The following is a 16,205-nucleotide window of genomic DNA, read 5'->3' as shown; positions in this document are numbered from 1 at the left end:
CATTGTAGCGCTTCATCTGGCGATTAACGGTCATGGTCTGGCACTGCACCCCTCCAACTGCACAGAGCACAAGGACTGCGCCATCCAAAACTCTCAGGGCCCTTTCAACTTCTATTGTGAAGTCCACGTGCCCTAAATGAGACACAGAGGGTGAGACAGTCTTAAAGAGCAGAGTCTGAATTTTTATAACATGCACAGTTAAAAATTTTTGTATTTCTGCTCATTATATAAGTCTTCTTATATAAAAAGAATATGGATTCTGTAAACCACCGGTACTATTCACTCACCATAAAGTCCAGGGACCAAACAAGATCACTTCAAAAAGATACAAGGGCACAGGCACCTTTTGAATCAGCTGCAATTTGTAAAAAGTAAGAACCTTCCTTCTCATAATTTACTGGAACTATTTTCCAGGGATACCACAAAAGGATGAGGTGCTCTAGGTTCAAGTCAGATTCCTCTAATAGGAATTCAGTCACACTTTTGAGTACTATTTGATACTCAAAAATGAGCTGCAGCATAGTAAAGAACTAAATGCTGCTGCTGCCAAAACGAGGTACAATAAAACCAAGAACTGAACTCACCAGGAGTGTCTATAATGTTGATATTGACATCTTTCCACATGGTATAGGTGGCTGCCGACTGAATAGTAATTCCTCTTTGTCTCTCTAGTTCCATGGAGTCCATGACAGCACCAACTCCATCTTTACCTTTCACCTAAACACAAGCACAGCAATTAGGATCTCTTTGTCCCTGCACTCCAAGAACAAAGAAATCTTTACTGAGATGGAACCAGAACACAGGTAGTTAACTGATGCAATTTTCAGATAAACCTAATTTGTCAAACCATATCATCTCATGAAACAGAAAACCGATTACAGATTTTTGCCCTCTATTAACTGCCTACCTCCTTTTTCATTGCCATCCTCAGCAATTGCTACCATAGAGCAATCACCCAAACTTAGAGCCATCCTTGCTCCTTCTGCACTGCTCCTGCCCACCAGCCTTGTGCCAGTCTGTGAGTAGATGCTCAGAGAACAGATTTTTTCCCTGCTCTGCTACATGTGGATTTTGAGGCCTGGATGGGAAGGATTCAACTTCTGAAGTACGTGATTTAAGATGATCTTCATCTGAGGAAATATTTTTAAATGAAGAGTTAAATTACTCGATGATACGTAATTTCTTCAGGGGAGTGCCAAGATTTTCTTATTAATCTTTTTCTGATATATGTATTTTTTAACTGTCAAGTTCATACTATATACAACCTTAAACCCTTTTTCTACTTAACATTATAAACACCTCTCCATAACATTAAAAATTATGTAAATACCATTTTAATGGCTGCTTAAGGATACATTGTATTGACTTAACATTCTCAAAAGACATCTACTCAGGATATGCACAGTGATGGTCTCCAGATATCAAGTCCTCAGAGCGACATTTCAAGCCTACATGAGTTATCTAGTTTGTGATATGTTTTTGACTAAAGATGCACTGTTACCATTCTTTAAATCTCTCAGGTTTTGTGAAGTTTATTAAATCGCCAACTACAAAACAATTAAAACCAAGCTCTAACAAATCTGGAATCAACATGAACGACATACCTCATGCATCTTTGCAATTCTGCCAGTGTAGTAAAGCACCCGTTCTGTTAACGTAGTTTTCCCAGAATCAATGTGAGCTGAGATTCCAATATTTCGTATCTTTTCATTTGGGATCACCCCTGATGAACGCCATCGGCAGACCTTCCAATTAACCTGAAAAAATAAGAAAGCTGAATTCAATGCATTTTTTATGGGTTAACAACAAACAGGCAATTAGAATGGGTTTGGTAGGCATCTTTCTTCCAAGGAATCTTAAAGGACACAAAGTATATTAGAGAGCCTGGAAAATCAAGAGTAAATGTCTGAACCTGCAACTCCTGTAACTAAAAAAAAAAAAAAAAAAAAAGACTGCAAGGGAGATAGAAAAGATACATTCTAAAAAATAATTAATTAAAGGGGCAGATACTTTTACTGAATGTTACAGGTTTGAAAATATACCTCCGGGCTGATAAAATCTGAAGGACAGTTCCCAACAACTACTTTAATAAGAAATAAAGTTTTTTGTTTAAATTTTAGATTAATTTTTTCTCCCTTCCCTCTTATTGTAGTTCACAGCTAGCAAGGATGTTTGAGGATTTATATGCTTTATGTAGTGGTGCCAATAGCTCCAAGGAAGCCCACAAAAGGTTTCTAATGTCTCCTACACAAAAACAATGACATTTTAAAAAAACTTTATTTTAATCGGGGGAGAAGTGAATTCTGCATTTTATGGAATCAAGACACAATATACCTCTTCCTATAGGACCGTACATCCAAAATGCACTGAAGCCCCTCCTAGGAAAAGGGAGGCAGAAAACCTTGAAAAGATGGGTAAAATAGTAAATGGGACCCGAATGACAGGAGTTTAGTTGATTAGATTCCAGGACACCAACGAGCAAAGCAAATGAGGTTGGCATGATAGGAAAGGCTCAAGTCCTACCCAATTCTACTCCATTCTTCGCCCCCCGCAAAAAGCAGAAACAAGACCACAGAAAAGTATCGAGTGGTTCGAACACCAATAACCCAGGGTCGGCTGAAAGAGGGGGCAGTCAGCCCAACGACACACTATAGTGAAAAAGAGCACTTGATGAGTCAGAAGCCCTGCGTTCGAGCCCTGAACACATTAATTTTTCAACTGTCTTGACTTTCACTCCAGTCATCTCTCCTCTTTAAGGTATACCAAAAATAAGAGGCTTTACCACAAACTGGAGGCCTGTCCAACCTCCCCGGGCACCGAGAAGCTGCTCATGAGTAACAAGCAGTTAGCTGTGAAGGTACCGAGGAGCTAGCTATTCAACACTGAAGCACGACTTGTATTCGGCTGTCAGCAAGGAAGTGTCAGGGAGAGAATGGGTGTCACTATCACTTCCCTGCTCTGAAGGGCCGCAAAGTCCCGGGGGCAGTCCTTGATTCGGTTTCGCCTATCCAGGCGCTGATACCTGCTTTCCCTGCCAGCCTAGGGTGGCGGGGATACGCGGGAGCGGCCCGCGCCCCAGAGCCGCGGCAGCGGCTGCTCCCAAGACCCTCATGGTAAGCGCAGAACACGTGAGAAGGCCCCGAGGCTCTGGGTCAGCTCAGCTACCCCACTCCACAGCATGAGCGTTCAAAGTCACGCCGGCAATCAGTGCCGGAAGAGCACTTCCGGGTCGAAAGACGCGGAGGAGGGAAGAGGAGGAAAAATGAGGAGAAGCTTCCGGTTCTTCGAGCGGAGCAGCATCCTCCGCCGCCCAGGCGCCCTCTCCCGACTTGGAAGAGAAACTGCAGCCGCTTTGTGGCGCTAATCCAGCTTTTGCAAACTCCCAGAAAGATGCAGCCATTAAACGCTGATTTTTTTTGCAGATATAACAATGTGGAGAAATGTTTACAACAGAATTTAAATTAAAAAACCCTCAAAATTGTTATCTATACTGTTACTAGTATAAAAAATATCTGTAGGGCATGACATGAAAAGAACGTGGAAAAGTAATGAACTAGCAATTGTTATTGCTCGATGTTAAACATTATATGTCCAGTCCATATGGAGGACAGAATCCTTAATGATTCCACTTAGATCTCTTAGAGACATCTCACACTTAGTATCTCCAAAAAGGAGCTTCTGATCTTCCTCCCAGATCTTTTCCCAGTCTTCATTGCATAAATGGGAACTCTATTCTTTGAGTTGCCCATACCAAAAATGTTAGTCATTTAGCCACCGCTTTTTGACACCGCTTATCTGTCAACATATGCTTTGGCACTACCTTCAAAAATAGATTCAGAACCTGCCCCTTTTCTCCATCTCAAGCACAGCTATCTTAACAGCATTACTGTTAATAGCCCCTGCTGCTGCTGTTCAGTCTATTCTCAACCCAGGAACTAGAGGGTCCTTTTAAGCCAGATCATGTCATTTCTCTGCTGAAAACGCACCTTCCAGTGAATTCATCGTTGATTTTATCTCTACTTTTGTCTAAGTTTGAAATTTTTCATACCTAAAATTTTTAAAAATCTGAAATGGCCTCTCTGCTCTCAGAGGAAGTTCCTACAAGACTCTGCTTGAACAGCTAAGCCAAAGTCGCTCACCTTCCCTTGCCCTTTTCTCCAGCCACATTGAGATGACCAGCCTTTGCTCTTCCCCAGACACCTGCGTGGCTTTCTCCCTTACTTTCTTCTCTCTGTTCAAAGAGCCTCTATCAGTGAGGTGTTCCCTGCTCAACTCTTCTAAAAAAGCAAGCTCCTCCCCACTTTCTATCTTCTCATGCTGCTTAGTTTTCCTTCAGAGCACTTCTTAAATATATCCAGATATTTTACATACCAGTTTATTGTCTGACTCCCAATGAGAATATCAGTTCCATAAGGACAATGATATGGTTTTGTTAATTGCTGTATCTCCTTGCATGTGCTAGGTGCTCAATAAATATTTCTTAAATGAATAAATAAGGTCAAATAAATAGCAATCTGAAAATTACAAGTGGCAAGAAAAATCAGAGACTCAATGATGAATTTCAAATTTACTTTTTGTATATCATTCATGTATTAATTTGCAACAAAGGATTTGTAAGCCACGTTGATGAATAAATTAGTTAATGTTGAATATACTTTTAAGTAAACTTTTTCATTTATAGACTTTGAAATTTTATTTTTATAAACTTTTATGCATATTTGTCTAAAATATAAACACATAATTATGTAAAAGGTAATAAAATTAAGGTTTTTAAGATGTAATTGTTAAATAAAGCAATATATCTATTACACTGAAATTACCACTTTAACAAAGTTTCCTTAAGTAAAAATTCATACTCATTATTGTATGCATGTATATATATATTCATATTTTCTGTAATTATTATAACAAATATGTTATTTTAATAATGCCACTTTTAACCAAAGTAATCAACTTGTGTTTTCGCCACAGAGAAAACTGGAAGACAAAAAGCCAAGCATTGTCTAGCTCGATTTTTATGGGTACATATTACAGATTATCTGTTGTTTTAAACTGGCAAAATACACATATATAATATCATCCAAAGCTTTTGCACATTCTGTTAATTCAGTCATTTTATAATGTATAAAAATAAAGATAAATTAAAACTATCTTTAGTAAGATTTGTATCATTTCTATTTAGAAATTGTCCAAGTATCCGGGGACTAATTTTAGATTTTCTAAGGTTTTGAAAAGTTAACTAAGGATGTGAAAAGTTAAAATTTTAGCTAATACGTTGTCCTTATAATTAATTGTTATAATAATTTTGTAAGATCAAACCCCTTTAAAAAACAGCTATGTTACAATTTTATTTGGATAAACACCATTTTATATTTTGCAATCGTACACAATTGGTGGAGTCAGTAACTTATTTGATCCATAAGATCAATATAGGAAATTTAGGAAGCTGAAATCATGAGTTCGACCTCAGTTTTATACAAACTAGAATATTTTATTAACATTGAATTTATATAATTGAAACCTGGAAAAAGACATGTAGTTGACTTTAAACATTCATTCATTACTTTGCCCAAGTCTATCACTTATCAGAGATATTTAATAGAGCTTTTTAAAAAATATACTTTATACCCTTATATTTATAATTAAATTATATTTAAAAGTTCCTACTATTGTTAAACCTTTCTTCTTATAACCATAACAAAGGCTATTATTTAATTTCACTTGTCCACACTTTATGCAAAAGAAGTACAAATAATTTGACTTTTTTATTGCAGACTCTCCGGACTGTTTATTTAGACTGATATTTCTAGATTGCACATAACAGAATTTTTTTCTGAATTTATCTTTAAAATTTTTCAAAGGGAGGGAACTATAGGAACAGGAAAAAAGGTGAGCTAGAACAAGCTTTATACTGTTAAAAGATAAATTGAAGCATATTAAATAATGTGAGTTAGAGCAAAATCGATTCAGTGGTTAGGAGGGTTCCACCAATGGGAACTAGGGAAGACTTTTACAGAGAAGAGGCAGAAGCAAAGCAAGGAAATTCTTTAATTAGCTAAAGCTTAAGCAACTGCCTTACTTGGGAAAGCCTAATTCACTATTTGTGATTGGGTATCTTCAGGTTTTAATTTCTTAACCTTGAGGCATTATGGGCTCAGATTTTGATTTGCTCACAGGGGCTTCTAGAACATTAAAGTCACCTCAGTCTAATGGCCTTCTTGTTTAATTAATTTAATAATACAAATATGAACATATTCTTGTAAAAGTCTAATTATCCTTCAAGGAGAGAGGAGTTTAAATATAAACCAAATAGTTAAATAGCCCTAAAACATGGAAATAAAAGATGGTTTGTCTTTTACATAAACAAAGTGGGCTCTTTAGATAAATAATACAAAGGCTCTCTTCCTGAGATTTTGTTTGCTGGGGTTTTTTTTTTTTTTGGTATTGTGTTCTAAGATACCTCTCAAGTGAAAGTACTCTTCAACAAGTCCCAGAGCGGTCACTATGATTCCTTGCTAAAGTTAAGCCAGGAGGTGGTACAAATCTATTAGCTGACAAATTCATGAAAAATTGCCTGATGTTTTGTGAAATGTTATACATTGCAGTATTCGTCTCAGGCTGACTACTGACTTGAGAAACATATGGTTAGAAAGCAACATGAGTGGGTAGAAGGTCTCTTCCAAAGCAAACTTCTCATACAAAGACAGGACTAAGGAGAGTTTTCACGTACAAATAATCTGAGATAGAATATGAGATGGTGTTTAAAGCCAAATGCACCAGAGGACACAAGTCTGATCAGAACCCAGAAACCACAAGAGATAATAATAAGCATTACATTAGGGCCAAAGAGGTCATCAAAATGCAGATTTACTGCAAAATTCATGTAATCAGGGATAGAGGAGCCTCAAGAAGATTCGAATATGTACATTATTGCCAAATTTAAGGTGCTATTCATTGCAGTAAGAGTCTAGGTCAAGCCTCAGTAGAATCTCCAAATTGTCCTGGCCTGATCAGTCTAAGATTGCTGTCTTAGTTCATTCAGGCTGCTATAACTAAAATATCATAGACCAGGTGATTTATAAACAATAGAAATTTATTTCACATAGTTCTAGGGGTTAAAGTCTAAGAGCAAGGTGCCAGGAGATTTAGTGTCTAGTGAGACGCACTTCCTGGTTCGAAGGCAGCCAACTTCATTCAATCTTCACATGGAAGAAAGGGCAAGGGAGCTCTCTGGGGTCTCTTTTATAAAGGCACAATCCTATTCATGAGGGCTCTACCGTCATGACCTAATCACTTCCCAAAGCTGTCACCTCCAAATACCATCACACTGGCACATGCAGGGCATCATCCGACTCCAATGTGCTCCTGCCACTGCCCTGTGACAGTAAAGGACAGAACAAAGAAAACCTATCCCTGAGACTGCCAAGCACCAGGAAACTCTCTCAGGTGGCAAGGAGCCGAAGTATGCAACCTGGTCTTATTGTCAAGGCCACATTCACCAAATTGTTAATATCCTTACATTCCCCAAAGACCAGGGGTTCCAGAAAGATCAATGGTTTTCCATAAAGAAAAAATAATTATATGAACTACAAGCTAGACAGAGATTTCTTTTTAATACTGTTTGACTTCAGCATTATGTTAAAAATAAATTCTGGAAAGAAGTTAATTTCAGTATGATATGAACACAAAAAAATTGACATTTAATCTCTATATGTCAAGTGACCCCTTAGGATGAACTGTGAGATAAGAAGCAATTATATATGTGTATAACTTAATTCAGTTTTTTATTTTATGGTAGACAAATTGGGAGGAAAAAAGTATTCATGAAATCTCTAAGTGCTATATGATGCACTGAAATTATACTGTTTTAAGTACAATTATTAAAGTGTTTTCATACATGAATATAACAATACAAGTTAGTGTCATGGTTTAGGCAAAAGGAGAATAATTACAGTGTTTACTCTTGGAATCCCACTCTATCAAGTGAATTTATACTAAGGTGTTCTTTAAAATTTATGCCTTATGACAATTTCCCAATATGTAGTAATGTTATTAATACACTAAAGTATGCATAAAAGTTTTAACATCTTTAACTAATACATGTTCAATTTTTGTTATAAAAATTACTTGAAACATACGAATCTTATTTTAGTGACTAAAGGCATGAAACACTGACTAGTAAAATTAATATGATATAGAAAATTAGAAGAGGATAAGCATGATGACATAATTCTACTTCCAAGTTAAAAAAGAAAGACATTAGGATTAAAGAGTGATAGTAGATTTTCTCTTTTTTTTCCCCTTGAAACAACAAAGACTTGAGTGAAGATTTTATATTCTAATAAACTTCAAATCTAACTCTTATAAAAACAGATTAATGCTTGAATTCTAGAATAAAAATACTAGAGCTGATTTTTTAAATGGAATAATTAAAAAGAGAACAATAGAATTATTAAGTACCTTGCTCACACACACACATCATCTGTCTAAGAAATTTTGAGACAATCAATCATTCAGGTTTGCAGAATACCAAATGCATTTTTCTAAATGTCACAAAAAGCCTGAGCAGAGTTTCTCCAAGGACACTCCCAACTTTAGAATGTTAACCAAGGAGATAGATGAAGCCATTTGTGGGAAAGGAGAGCAGAAATACACTACTTTAAGAAATTAAAGAGAAAGGTCAACGTAAAGTCTGTAAATGTTAAGAATGTATATAGAACAAAAAAGAACAAGCTGTATAAAGAAACTATAAGAAAACTCATGTATTTTAACAATTTAAAATCTTTCTTTGATAATGAACCACTCGATTGTCCTTTTTTCATCAAAACAATTTCTCATACAACAGTGCAGTATAATTTTGCTTTATTTTTTAAAGATCAAGCTAGCTGGTCGCATAACACATTATAAAATTTGAACTAAGTAATTTCAACCTTTATTAACATGACTTTAGTGTAGCATTAGTAAAAATTGAGACTATCGTTTAACATTTCACTTTCTTATAACTATATAAGATGTAACTAGCTCCACATTCAATCTCGAATATGTGAAAGTATACATAGCCAATAGGAAAATCACTGAGAAAGCAGAGTTTCATAGGATGTTTAATAAGTTTGTCACATTGTCAAAAATCAAAATTTTATTCCTAAAGTTGGGACAATATAAAGCTAGCACTTCCAAGAACATTGAGATATCAGAAAAAAGTTGCTAAGTACAGTATTGATTTAACAAGATATTGGTCTTATGTGTATTACCCAGCACCATTACTTTCTCTATTAAAACAACCAAAACTAAACATATCAAATGCAAAGCTATTTATTTTTTGTTGATTTTCACAGGCGATCCTTTGATGTTGAGTTTGTCCCCAAAAACATTTGATCTTCTTCCATGTTCAATGGCTGGACTTTGATGATGTTTCTCCCTGAGAAATATACATATAAACATCAATATCGTTCTTTAAATGGCCAATGGTTTTCAAATCAATACGAACATGTTAAAAACCACTGTAATTTAAGGAAAGTTTTAACAGTTCCTTCATAGTTTTGAAAAACATATGGCAGACTATTTCATTTAACATTTAAGGGAGCAACAGTTGCTTTCCTGAAACAGACTTAAATCTGTTTACAGAATCTGTTCACAGTTTAACTGGGCTGTCCAACATGGTCGCCACGAGCAATACCATTTATATTTAATTAAAATAAAAGATTTTAAATTCAGTTCCTTAGCCACATTGACCACATTTTAAGTGTGATTCAATAGCTACGTGTGGCTAGTGGCTACATTTTGGACAGCACAGATAGATAATGCTTTCATCATTGCAGAAAATCACTTCAGAAGGTTCTATTGCACAGTGCCAGTTTACAGAAAATGCCCCTGGTAACACCACAGGTTTATAGATCTTCTATAATGAATATGCTTTCTTTGACCGGGACCTGGATTTCATAGGCAAACTTACCATTGTTAGTTTTTTATCAATAAACTTTTCAAAGTGAGACAAATATCTAAAATTAATATGGGAATACATTTTCTACAGAAAGATTAGGGCTCTAAATTCCTAAAAAAGTATTTTAAAATAAAAAATGCTAACACATGAAATTCTGCACAAGGCTTCTGATTAACTTGATACCCACTTCTCCACTGGTTCTGTGAAGCCTTCCACCTTCTACAGCAGTCTTTTACTTTTACAGCCTAGAACAGATTTGTTTTAAAACTTTTTGAGGCCCCTCTCTCTCTCTCTTTTTCTCTCTCCCGTGTAATTTCAATAGGAATTAGGTATTGTTCTCAATGTTTTTTCAGAGAGAAACAAATCAAATTTAACTCTAGAATATATACTAAATGCATAAAAATCTCTATAATCTTTAAGGTGCAGTGTCCACACATTTATATTTCATAGCTATTGCAAAAGGTAATTCCAAAGGAGGCTAAGTTTTTGCAAAATTTTCCCCCAAATATCTAATACAGATTTGTTACATATTATACAAGTGTCTAAAAATGCATTTACCATTAAATGCTGATTTTTGACTTATTAGGGAAGTTTTGTTAAGCTTTTCAAATAGAGACTCTTTCCCTTTCAGACCTCTAGATACCAATATCTTTACCTGATATAAAATGTATAACCCCTACAATAACCAGATTAAAATCTTTTTCCTCAGGATTTTAGCTCCTAAATTCTGAAACATAATTTGTTAGTGAGCTGCTAATCATATAATCTTAAAATATTATTTGTTTTCAGATACAAAATTAAATTTGTGTGGAATCTCAGATATAATGTAAAATTACAACTTTTGCAAAAGATATTCTTGATATAAACAATTTGGATGTTAATCAGAACTTCTTGATAACAGAGGTAAAATTACGTAATTTTTTGTCTAGCTCTTCTTTTAAAAATACAATTTATTTTGGAAATAACTTTTACCTTCTTTTAAGTTCTCGGGATCCGGATCCTGAATTCTCATGACCAACACTCCGCATTTTAGCATTTTCTAGATTGCGCCATTGTCCCCATGGTTTGTACTTCAAAACCTCATTTTGCCATTCATCATCAAAAGCATGAGCATCACCTACATTAAATATCAAAATAAAGGTAAGTATTAAGGTATCAACTGTCAGTAAATGCCTTGCTCCCCACACACTTCATTTTAGCCTGATGTTACCATCAGCCTAAACTCAAGACAGAGGCAGGACCATACTCAAATATTATTTCTCAGACTGGGGAGGTGCCTACACCTGTACTGTCCAGTATGATAGCCGCTAGCCATATGTGGCTATTGAGCACTTGAAATGTAAGTTATCTAAATGCAGTGTGAAAAATAAAGCATAAAATAGTTCATCAATCATATTTATATATGATTACATGTTGATGTAATATTTCAGATGTATAAGTTAAATAAAACATTATTAAAATAAGAAAAAGTAGAGGCAGAAACCTGCTTCAAATATAAAGGTCTCTGACTCAGGGTACTATGTCCTTTTCTTGTTTGTTCCTCTCATATTCTTATTGATAATTTGGCTGTTGATGATCTGGTGTTTCATGCACCTGCTTGGATATCATATTATTATATCCAATGGACCCCCTGGCCCAATTACTCTGACTTATAGCCTTTCCTCTACGTCCTCTCATAGTGATCATCCTTTCCCTCTGTAGATGGACACTCCTTCTGTGTCCATTATTAGTAAGTGGCTAGTACTTCCTAATAATTTCACCATTTTCTTTTGTAACTTGGCCTCAACTTCCTAAGACAGGTTACTCATCTCAACAGTCAATTTATGTTGTTATGAAGTAGGTAATCTGACTTCCATAATAACAACAGATAAATGATAATACTTGTTCTCTCAGATTGCCTTTATAATGTATTCCTTCACTAAATTTTTCAACGGGTTAATTATTGTGAAGTACTCTCTCTGTATTTAAATATGAGAAAATTAAAAAGGTTAAAATTAAAGAAAGGTTAAGTTGTTGTGGCTTCCATCTCATTGCATAAGAATAATTTTATTGAACTCCAAACTTAAGAGAATTTCTTTTTCTAAAATGATACAATAATTTAAACCCTTTATGATGATAACACATTTTTATTCAAAATGCTTCTGAAAACAGGAGATGAATATAACTTAAAACTACAACGAGAAGAGCTAGGATACTGAAAGTAAATATATGTACCAAAGAATAAATAATAAATCTAGAAAAGGAACAGATATACTTGATACATAAATGACGTATTATATATCATATATAATATATACTTCTAACAATGCCAGAAATTAAAATCTTATCTATATAAATAAAGCCTAAGTGCTCAACAATACAGACTGTTTAAATAAATTTTGGCCTATCCATGATAAAACTTTTAGATAAATTTTAGAATATTTTTGAAAAATAACATCATAGGTAACTGTTCACAATTATAACGATGAATTAAAATAAGCACAATATAAATTATATAGATAATTATATAAATACTGATTGTGCAAAAGTATGTGTGTTTGTATATATAAAACCACTAGGAAGAAATACACTAAAACATTAATAGTAGTTATTTTGGGTTGAGATTACAGATAATTTTAATTTTCTTTATACTTCTTTATACTTTTCAAATGTATTTCTTTGATAATCAGAAATATTTAAAACTCATTGTGCCTAATGAGTCTTACTAAGTAACAATTCAAAATATTCCATTTTCCAAGTATAAAATAAAAAATAAATGATACTCACCATTACTAAAAATTACTATAAAAATAGATATACTATGAAATAAAACCATAATTTTATTACTTTGATAAAATATTCCCTACACAATTTTTCATAAACTACCTCAAAAGAGCATCTTATGAAATATTTCTACAAAAATATTCATCAAATTCTACCAGTACAGCTGCTATTTTTAACTTTATGAGGGAGGATGTTATTTTCTTTGATAACTTACTTTCATTCATATTGATAAACTCTTGATTGACCTCTTCATCTCCAGTCCTGTTGTTCTTTGACTTTTGAATGACGTGAGCTCGGTCATGAAGATGATGACCAACAGCCATTTTTTCTAGTCCACTGTCAGAATCTCTCAATGCTCTCCTAGTTTCCTTTATCTGTAAAAGTAAAAAAAAATAAAAATTAGCTATTATTTAAATATATGTAGAATGGATATAATTTGAAACTCCTTATGGCCCGTTTACCTATAGAGATAAGATCATAAATTTACTATTCTAAAAATAATAGAAACCAATTTCTACTATCAACTTGTAAAATTTCTCTGATATTTCTTGAATTGCTTGGAATTAATATACTTAGGACAAATAGAACCAATACAATTTAACCTTTTTCCAACTTGTAATCAAATATTATAATTAAATATAAAATTAAAAATTAAGAATAACTTAATTATATAAAACTTAGTGCCTTCAACATTGCCCTTGACAATGTAATGGATGGGAGTACACACTAGCATTCCTACATGTAAAGGCAAGTAATTATTCAGCAGTCATGTTAGTGGGCTTGAATCCTTTGGCTTTCACTTATGAACTCTGTGGGTTATTAGAATATTTATGATAGCCAAAAACTATTAACATGGTTTGCTGTGGGACATCCACATTTATGTCGTGTTTATATTTAAGATGTATGTCATTTATAGCAAAGTTAAAACTAAAATGTCTGAGATGAATTAGCTGTACTATTACAAAAGCATCATTACAAAGTATGCCTTATATGTAAAAACTAAAAAATGAACTACTCATACCCATTAGGCAAATTTAATTTTTTTTTACACTATAAGTACTAACAAGGAAGTGGAGAAATGGGAACTCTTATACCAGAGTTTGTGAAAAATAAGAAATACATAAATATTTATCAGTAGAAATATAGATTTAAAAATTGTGGTATATTCATATTTTGGATACTATTAAGAAATTAAAGAAACCAGAGTTACACATATCAATTTAAATAAATCTTGGAAGCATATTACTGAGCAAAGTCAAGTTGCAGAAGACACATGCAATATGAAACCATTTATATAAAGTTTAGAAACCTGTAAAATAATTCAGTATATTGTTTATGAAGCATATATATGTAATAAAATTGTAAAAACATGCATGACAATGATAACTTCCAGATACAGGAAAATGATTCTCTTTAGGGGAGGGAGAAAGGGAAAGGGGGCCGAAGAGGGAGGAAAGCACTGGGAGCTTTAATTGCGTCTGCAAAGTTTTTCTGCTTAAAAAGAAAACAAAACAAGAGACAATTTAAAGCAAAGAGAGAAAACGTTATGATTTAAAAAAATATGGATATTTATTACATTATTCTCAGTATCCTTTCTGTACACTTCAAAAATTATAAGTTAGAAAAAATTCATTTACTACAAATATAAATTACAGGTAGATGTTTGTTTCATGGAACAAAGTCTTCTTTTAGTATCTGTCTATCTTGTCAAGATGTAAAGGTAATAAACACCAACAGATGTTTACATAAAAAAAGGCATCTGGGGCAGGGATCGGGGGTGGGGGAGACGAAAAATGTCTTAAGTAAATACCCTTAGCTTTATTGTTTTTCAAAGTGACATGGGCTTTCCCCCCACATCCCTGATGTATCAGATCAAATGTTAATAATTACATAGGTAATCTATCATTCCACAACCTTATAAAGCTCCAAGAATGCTTAGAAAATACTTACTCCTCCCGGAGCCTGTCGGGTTTGAGATGAGGCCTGGAAAACCTTTGGTGGTTCATCTCCAACTTTGGAATAAGTCATAACTGAGGAAGAAGTAAACGAATGTCCATTTGGATCCATTGAAAGGTGACCCTAGAGGTAAATATAAATTGTAAATCCAGAGAGTTTAGACAAATGTGAAGAATTAACGTCAGAGAATTCAAATAAATAACAATACTAGCCAGAAGTCCTAGTAAGGATACTATCGGTATGGTGTACCCTAACGGCACCTCATGAAGTTCTTAAGTTCCCTCCATTTTAGGCACCAATTCTCACTCTCCTTTGAGGACCAACAAGTGAGTCACTCGAAGATCCTTAATTCTTTGGAATCAAAGACTTACAACTCTGATTTAAATATAGATGCTGCATGTGATACTTTTATAGTCAGTGGTTGATGCTTGTGTGCAATTTTGCCCACGTTAAGCCAGTTAGCCGTTCACCAAGAAGTTTTATATCTCTTGTATGGGTACCAGATTGCTATATTACTAAAATCATTATGAAATGATCCTTAGATTCCAAACTTAATTCCAAACATAAAAAATATGTATCTTCTTCATAGTGAATCAAGTTATTGTTTTGATGTTAATATTATGAGTAGAAAAGTATGAGTACTAGTACTATTTCACAAGTATTTGGATTATATGGATCTAATCCAGTGTCTAAACATCATTCCTGAAATTTCTATCTTCAGTTTTTTAAAAATATTAAAACTTAATTTCTTAGTTACAATTACTTAGATACAATTACTTTTAAGTGGATGACATAAAATAATAAAAAATCTAAAATCATATAAAATGTTCATTTATAATAGTGATCTTCAGCAGAACAAATATTTTTAAGGTTGAATTATTTTAGTTTTGAAAGTTAATTAATGCTATTTTTTCAAACTTGTATGTTGTGAAATCAATTTGGTGGTTGTGACCAGCATTTTTAAAATAGAAAATAAACTAGAAAATATCAGTACACATTGTAAATAGTATGATCATTTTTCTCATGAAACTTTGTTTCAGGTATGTTTATACAGTACACAAGCATTGTGTACTGGATCATGATGTAAGATACTTTTTCAGTCACTGTGGACCACAGTTAAAAAAAAGAGCTTGAAAGCCACTAATACAATAACTGAAAACAACGTTCTCATCAATTTTTTAGTACTTACAAAGTTTCTTTGTAATTCCTGCATACTGTTGCGCATATTCAACATCATTCGGTCCATTGCCTGAAAAGGGCTGACATCTGTACGCTGCAGGATATTAGGAAGTATGTTAATAACAACACAAAAGAAACAAATCAATCTTTCCAAAACGGCTGGATTTTTTTTTTTCTCAATTTATGCCATGGGATCTCATGCAGTAATCGACCAGGCATATCTATACAAAATCCCAAACAGCCAACATATAAATGATTAGGGAGCTGTAACACTATAAACACGTGCATTACATAGGTGTGTGTTTGACACACACACACACACACACATATATACATGCAAGAACATATACACAGACATATCGTTCGT

The 16,205-nt window shown here is 33.9% G+C and overlaps 2 protein-coding genes across 4 annotated transcripts in view; both read right to left on the bottom strand.

The window, feature by feature from the left end:
- GFM1 (G elongation factor mitochondrial 1) overlaps positions 1-3,230 on the bottom strand; it is a 40,173-nt gene extending 36,943 nt beyond the window's left edge. Inside the window, exons 1-4 of one of the 3 annotated variants that reach the window (XM_023524455.1) lie at positions 3,023-3,230; positions 1,605-1,757; positions 585-717; positions 17-132 (exon numbers count right to left, since the gene is read on the bottom strand). In XM_023524455.1, coding sequence (XP_023380223.1) covers positions 17-132; positions 585-717; positions 1,605-1,757; positions 3,023-3,112 — 492 coding nt within the window. In that variant the 5' untranslated portion in view covers positions 3,113-3,230. The remainder of the gene's footprint in view (positions 1-16; positions 133-584; positions 718-1,604; positions 1,758-3,022) is intronic. The other 2 variants (XM_011379595.2, XM_011379611.2) reach the window with 2 other exon arrangements.
- A 5,615-nt stretch (positions 3,231-8,845) lies between these two features.
- Positions 8,846-16,205, bottom strand: part of MLF1 (myeloid leukemia factor 1) — a 31,940-nt gene continuing 24,580 nt past the window's right edge. The window contains exons 3-7 of the mRNA XM_011379573.2: positions 15,849-15,932; positions 14,654-14,782; positions 12,918-13,077; positions 10,913-11,057; positions 8,846-9,418 (exon numbers count right to left, since the gene is read on the bottom strand). Coding sequence (XP_011377875.1) covers positions 9,313-9,418; positions 10,913-11,057; positions 12,918-13,077; positions 14,654-14,782; positions 15,849-15,932 — 624 coding nt within the window. The 3' untranslated portion in view covers positions 8,846-9,312. The remainder of the gene's footprint in view (positions 9,419-10,912; positions 11,058-12,917; positions 13,078-14,653; positions 14,783-15,848; positions 15,933-16,205) is intronic.

The sequence above is a fragment of the Pteropus vampyrus genome, unplaced genomic scaffold (genome assembly GCF_000151845.1).
Source record: "Pteropus vampyrus isolate Shadow unplaced genomic scaffold, Pvam_2.0 Scaffold12, whole genome shotgun sequence".
Classification (NCBI taxonomy): domain Eukaryota; kingdom Metazoa; phylum Chordata; class Mammalia; order Chiroptera; family Pteropodidae; genus Pteropus; species Pteropus vampyrus.
The sequence above is the reverse complement of the archived record's forward strand: the minus strand, read 5'-3'. Positions and strand labels throughout refer to the sequence as shown.